At 43.9% G+C, this 7,500-nt stretch overlaps 1 protein-coding gene across 1 annotated transcript in view; it reads right to left on the minus strand.

Moving 5' to 3' along the window:
- The window catches only part of dglucy (D-glutamate cyclase), a gene marked incomplete at its 5' end in the record, with an annotated part of 15,914 nt that overhangs the window by 4,973 nt on the left and 3,441 nt on the right, over positions 1-7,500 (minus strand). The window contains 7 exons of the mRNA XM_083792805.1: positions 1,120-1,219; positions 1,788-1,930; positions 2,117-2,234; positions 2,984-3,205; positions 3,713-3,835; positions 5,561-5,711; positions 6,062-6,176. Of these exons, the coding sequence (XP_083648931.1) occupies positions 1,120-1,219; positions 1,788-1,930; positions 2,117-2,234; positions 2,984-3,205; positions 3,713-3,835; positions 5,561-5,711; positions 6,062-6,176 (972 nt within the window). The remainder of the gene's footprint in view (positions 1-1,119; positions 1,220-1,787; positions 1,931-2,116; positions 2,235-2,983; positions 3,206-3,712; positions 3,836-5,560; positions 5,712-6,061; positions 6,177-7,500) is intronic.

The raw sequence follows: 7,500 nt of genomic DNA on the forward strand, positions 1-7,500 counted from the left end.
TATCTCTGACAGTGAACACACGTAACCAAATTGCAAAGATGCAAATAATAATTGGACATCGATAACCTCATGGAGTGATTAACCGGGTTAGTTGATGAGCGGCATTTTGTTTTAGGACCCAACGGGACATTCTCGTCCCCGACTGAAATACGGCTGCAGAGACTTATTATATTGCTTTATGATGCATATAAGCACCAACAAGCATCAGCTGGACAGACACTGCAGTGCTTTATTTCTCACCAAAAGTCCTTGAATATGATGGAATATGATTAACACATTGAATATGATGGAATATGATTAACACATTGAATATGATGGAATATGATTAACACATTGAATATGATGGAATATGATTAACACATTGAATATGATGGAATATGATTAACACATTGAATATGATGGAATATGATTAACACATTGAATATGATGGAATATGATTAACACATTGAATATGATGGAATATGATTAACACATTGAATATGATGGAATATGATTAACACATTGAATATGATGGAATATGATTAACACAGTGAACATGATGGAATATGATTAACACATTGAATATGATGGAATATGATTGATGCAAGTATACTGGTAAGAAAGCCTAGCCATGTTTAGAATCGGCCCGGTTGCTAGGGCCAACGCCCGCCCTGTTTGGGTGCACGCACATACACACAGTACTGTTTTAACACCCTGTCTGGGTGCACGCACATACACACAGTACTGTTTCAACACCCTGTCTGGGTTCACGCACATACACACAGTACTGTTTCAACACCCTGTCTGGGTGCACGCACATACACACAGTACTGTTTTAACCCCCTGTCTGGGTTCACGCACATACACACAGTACTGTTTCAACACCCTGTCTGGGTGCACGCACATACAAACAGTACTGTTTTAACACCCTGCGTGCCCAGCGGCATTTGGAACCATTGAATCAGCACGTTCTCCATGCACTTATGTTCTGTCCGAGGTGGACTCTGAACCTCCGGTTGGTCAGCAGAGTTTGGATAATTGCTGTGTCCCAAGCAGGGAGCACACACACACACACACACACACACACACACACACACACACACACACACACACACACACACAGGTCAAAGGTCACCTGACCTGGGCTTGCTGCGGTCTCCATGGTGACACAGGAAGTGGAGGGCGGAGTCTGGGCCCGTGTTCTGGAAGCTGACCAACGGGACGGCAGCTTTCAGCACACCTGCAAGATGATTGGTCCACAAGTCACTCATCTTGTTAAGCCGTCATGGTTGAACTCACCTAAGCTCGGTGTTGTTTTCGTCGACTAAAACTAAGACGAAAAATGTTTGTCGACTACCTTTTTCCACTGACGAAAACTAAATGTAAACTAAATTAAAACTATGCTATGGTGACTAAAACTAAGACTAAATACTAACTGACAATTTCGTCAACAAATAAAAACTAGACTAAAATGTTAGGAAGGGACTAGTGGAAAAGAGATCCACTATAAGTCATTTTACACTTACACTTGCATGCTGAAAATAGACAATCTACAAGCTATATATAATAGACGATCTACAAGCTCGCAACTCACATCTGCTACTTACAGCAGGTGTAAAAACAGTCATTATTACGACGGCATCAAGGCTAAAATTAAACTAACACTAAAACATTCCAGGTGACTAAAATGTGACTAAAACTAAAATTAAAACCATTCAAAGGAGACTATATTATATGACTGAAACTAAAATCAAAACTTGCTGCCAAAAACAAAAACACTGCTCGTCAGCGATAGGTCGAGAGCTCACCTGCCCTCACGGCGTCGTCCATCAGTGATTGGTTGAGCTCCAGGGCTCTGTGGTCGGTCACCATGGTGACGTGTTTGCCCAGCGACAGCAGCATGGTCGCCATGGCGACGGCGCCCGGCGGGCCGTCCGTCTCCTCGGGAGGACTGGAAACACAGGAAGTGACATCATCATCATCGCGTCGACGGTTTGATGACGTCGTTAAAATGAGACTGGAAGTGTGTCTGTGTGTGTGTGTGCGTGTGTGTGTGTGTGTGTGTGTGTGTGCGTGCGTGTGCGTGTGTGTGTGTGTGTGCATGTGTATGTGTGCGTGTGTGTGTGCGTGCACGTACCTGTGCATGTAGTGTGTGGGGAAGCCGGTCGTTATGGCGACAGAGGAAGCGTGTGACAGCGACAGACAGCAGCCAATCAGATCGTCCGGAACGAACAGCGCCTTGATGCCACGCCCACCTGGTGGAGAAAACAGTCGATCTATAAAATGGGACTGCATTTATAGATCTACATTTACCATAACAGATCAATAAGACCACCTCTCCGAATACCACCATAATAACTGATGTTTAAAATACAGCAGCGTAGACCTGCCCTTTGTGTTCCATTCCTATAATAACTGATGTTAAAATGCAGCAGCGTAGACCTGCCCTTTGTGTTCCATTCCTATAATAACTGATGTTAAAATACAGCAGCGTAGACCTGCCCTTTGTGTTCCATTCCTATAATAACTGATGTTAAAATACAGCAGTGTAGACCTGCCCTTTGTGTTCCATTCCTATAATAACTGATGTTTAAAATACAGCAGCGTAGACCTGCCCTTTGTGTTCCATTCCTATAATAACTGATGTTAAAATACAGCAGCGTAGACCTGCCCTTTGTGTTCCATTCCTATAATAACTGATGTTAAAATACAGCAGCGTAGACCTGCCCTTTGTGTTCCATTCCTATAATAACTGATGTTAAAATACAGCAGCGTAGACCTGCCCTTTGTGTTCCATTCCTATAATAACTGATGTTAAAATACAGCAGCGTAGACCTGCCCTTTGTGTTCCATTCCTATAATAACTGATGTTAAAATACAGCAGCGTAGACCTGCCCTTTGTGTTCCATTCCTATAATAACTGATGTTAAAATACAGCAGCGTAGACCTGCATGCGTGTGCGTACAGTGCATGCGTACAGTGCATGCGTACAGTGCGTGCGTACCTGGGTCTTCTCCTATGATCGTCTCCAGCTCTCTGATTCGCTCCACGGCTCGCTGCGACGCCAGGCTGTACAGCAAGGGATTGTGGGATATCTTGAAGCAGAGCGGGGTCAGCTCAGGGGTCGCGGGGTCAGGGGGCGGGGCCGCGCAGGAGGAAGGGGAGGAGTCAGGAAGGTCGGTCAGGAACATGCAGCCCGGAGAGTGAGTGAACGCCACCGGAGGCCCTGTGGGGCCAAACATACCTCGTTAGCACCTTAACGAGGTGCAATTAACACCTTAACGAGGTGCAATTAACACCTTAACGAGGTCCAATTAACACCTTAACGAGGTCCAATTAACACCTTAACAAGGTACAATTAACACCCTAACGAGGTACATTTAACACCTTAACGAGGTACAATTAACACCCTAACGAGGTACAATTAACTGCCTAACGAGGTAACAGCTTGATAGAGTCCTGAACAATCCAATGCATTGATCATACTACTGATGTCGTTTGACAGCCAATCAACAGCACTCACTGCTGCTAAGGACCGCCTCCATAGAGTATACATCAGCCAATCAACGGGACTCACTGCTGCTAAGGACCGCCTCCATTAAGTACATCAGCCAATCAACAGGACTCACTGCTGCTAAGGACCGCCTCCATTAAGTACATCAGCCAATCAATGGGACTCACTGCTGCTAAGGACCGCCTCCATAGAGTACATCAGCCAATCAACAGGACTCACTGCTGCTAAGGACCGCCTCCAGGGCCGTCACTCCACAGGCCCAGAACACGGTGACATCATCAGCCTGCGACTCCACCGGCTCCCCGTAATGTGGCGCGGAAAGGTCCTCGATGCCTAGCAGAGCTAATTAGCATATTATTCATAATTAGCATATTCATAATTATTATGAGTTATTATAATGAGGTGCTCTGTGTGTGTGTGTGTGTGTGTGTTAGGGCATTCATCAAAAAATCGATTTATCGATTTATCGATAAACGAGTCACGAGTCGACTCGCAGCAGCGCGAGTCGAAAGTTGAGCTTTTTTTTTTTTTTTTTTCCCTTTTTTCATTGCATTCAGAACGTGCCCTTAATTAAAAACCAAATGCAGCTGTGTGTATGTGGCTCTCAGCGCGCGGTGTCCCACTATTGAGACTGGCTGAAGTCTGTTTGAACTGCAGCGCTGTGTCAGAGAAGTAACAGATAGAAGCACGCAAACGTTACCCCCAAACGATACCCCCAAACGTTACCCCCAAACGATACCCCCAAACGTTACCCCCAAACGATACCCCCAAACGTTACCCCCAAACGATACCCCCAAACGTTACCCCCAAACGTTACCCCCAAACGATATCTCCCTCACCTCCGTGCTGGAAATATAACGTCTGGGTTCCCGAGGCTACATTCATGCTGACGCAATGACTGTCTGTTTCTGGCTAAGCTTTACGCGCAGCGCACATGAACCTCTCCGTCTCCGGTCAGTGCGGGTTGTTGTTTATTTGCATGGCTCAGAAAATGAGTAACAAACTAACATGAGAACGTTATCGAGTTGTGGAGGAGGAGGAGGAGGAGGAGGAGGAGGAGGAGAATAATAATGTTATATCTCTTATTGTGTTCTCGGTGCTGCTGCTGCGCTGTGTGCCAATAGCACTACTTTACCTGGATCATCTTTTCATTTTGACATGATTCACATGAAATAATAATCCTGTACCGGAACCGCGTGTAGCGTTTGGTTTCATTAACGCGATCGTCACAAAATAGCCTACAGCTGCTGCTGCTAAAGATACCAAAGATTGGACATTTTTAAACGACGCAAAACGTTGAATTCCCCTCTCGCGTACCAGTGCCACGTGTCCCGCGGACCGGCACCGGTGTTTGGGAACCTCTGATATAGATGATACATGCACTGTGTCATATTGAACCTCTGATATAGATGATACATGCACTGTGACTGTGTCATATTGAACCTCTGATATAGATGATACATGCACTGTGTCATATTGACCCTCTGATATAGATGATACATGCACTGTGTCATATTGAACCTCTGATATAGATGATACATGCACTGTGTCATATTGACCCTCTGATATAGATGATACATGCACTGTGTCATATTGACCCTCTGATATAGATGATACATGCACTGTGTCATATTGACCCTCTGATATAGATGATACATGCACTGTGTCATATTGAACCTCTGATATAGATGATACATGCACTGTGTCATATTGAACCTCTGATATAGATGATACATGCACTGTGTCATATTGACCCTCTGATATAGATGATACATGCACTGTGACTGTGTCATATTGGACCTCTGATATAGATGATACATGCACTGTGACTGTGTCATATTGGAGAGGCCACTGAATGCAGTGCTTTGTTTGACATGCTCCGTATTTGAGCGCGCGGCAGCTCCACCCGCCCCTGTTAAATCCCCCCCTCCCCCCCCCCCCCCCCCGCCACCAGAAACGATAAATCCATACGACTTCAACTTTACTGTCTGACAAGTCGACTGGGAAAAATCTCAAGTCGTTAATGCCCTAGTGTGTGTGTGTGTGTGTGTGTGTGCGTGCTCGTACCTGCGTCTCCTATGTGTATGGGCGCTCCGTGCGCCAGCGTGTTCTGGTGTGTGACGCTAACCGCCGTAGCCAACATGCTAGCAGGGACGGGACGCATCGTCACCACCAGGGGGCTCCAAAACGCCCCCGCTGCAACGCAGGGGACTGTAGTCTGCACGTGCACACGCACACACACACACACGCACACACGCACACGCACACACACACACACACACACACACACACACACACACACACACGCACACACACGCACATTTAATGCACAAACACAACTGACTGATTGTCTCCGTATCTCTGCTAGAGTATGCGTATGTGTGCGTGCGTGCGTGCGTGAGGTGCGTGCGTGCGTGAGGTGCGTGTGTGCGTGCGTGAGGTGCGTGTGTGCGTGCGTGTGTGTGTGTGCGTGCGTGTGTGTGGTGCGTGTGTGCGTGCGTGTGTGCGTGCGTGTGTGCGTGCGTGAGGTGCGTGTGTGCGTGCGTGTGCGTGTGTGCGTGCACCTACTCTGTACATGCTGACGTTGCGTCCTTGCTCTAGGTTCCTAACAGGAACTCCTGCTTCCTTCAACCTTCCCTCGAAACCAAAACTACACCCTAGATAGAAACACACCATCTGGGCCCTGGAACACATTAACATAATATTAATATTAATATACATTAACATAATATTAATATTAATAAACCAAAACTACACCCTAGATGGAAACACACCATCTGGGCCCTGGAACACATTAACATAATATTAATATACATTAACATAATATTAATATTAATATACATTAACATAATATTAATATTAATATACATTAACATAATATTAATATTAATATACATTAACATAATATTAATATTAATAAACCAAAACTACACCCTAGATAGAAACACACCATCTGGGCCCTGGAACACATTAACATAATATTAATATACATTAACATAATATTAATATTAATATACATTAACATAATATTAATATTAATATACATTAACATAATATTAATATTAATATACATTAACATAATATTAATATTAATAAACCAAAACTACACCCTAGATAGAAACACACCATCTGGGCCCTGGAACACATTAACATAATATTAATATTAATATACATTAACATAATATTAATATACATTAACATAATATTAATATACATTAACATAATATTAATATACATTAACATAATATTAATATTAATAAACCAAAACTACATCCTAGATAGAAACACACCATCTGGACCCTGGAACACATTAACATAATATGAATATACATTAACAACATAATATTAATATTAATATACATTAACATTAATATTAATATTAATATACATTAACATTAATATTAATATTAATAAACCAAAACTACACCCTAGATAGAAACACACCATCTGGTCCCTATAATATTGGCCAAATGGACATAGTGGCCGAATGAAGGTATTGCAGCCTGGCCCCAAACACATGAACGTGCTGTCCGTTGACTGTCACTGTGCACGTTCACGACGGCAGCACGCTCGTTCGTGCTCGTTCGTGCGCGTTCAACGGCAGCGCGTTCATGTGTTTGGGGCAAATCCATCCCAGAATGCTCTCTGTTCCTATACCCGGAAGGAGGAGTGAAATCGCCTCATGCGCTTTTGAGCAACTTAATGCAAGTGGATGAGGAGGAGAACTACAACTTAATGCAAATGGATGAGGAGGAGAACTACAACTTAATGCAAGTGGATGAGGAGGAGAACTACAACTTAATGCAAGTGGATGAGGAGGATAACTACAACTTAATGCAAGTGGATGAGGAGGAGAACTACAACTTAATGCAAGTGGATGAGGAGGAGAACTACAACTTAATGCAAGTGGATGAGGAGGAGAACTACAACTTAATGCAAGTGGATGGAAGGAGAACTCTCTATTCATATATACTCTAAGTGGTAGACAGAGAACTTTGCCTTCTAGG

The sequence above is a fragment of the Protomyctophum parallelum genome (genome assembly GCF_964188405.1).
Source record: "Protomyctophum parallelum genome assembly, chromosome: 20".
Taxonomy (NCBI): domain Eukaryota; kingdom Metazoa; phylum Chordata; class Actinopteri; order Myctophiformes; family Myctophidae; genus Protomyctophum; species Protomyctophum parallelum.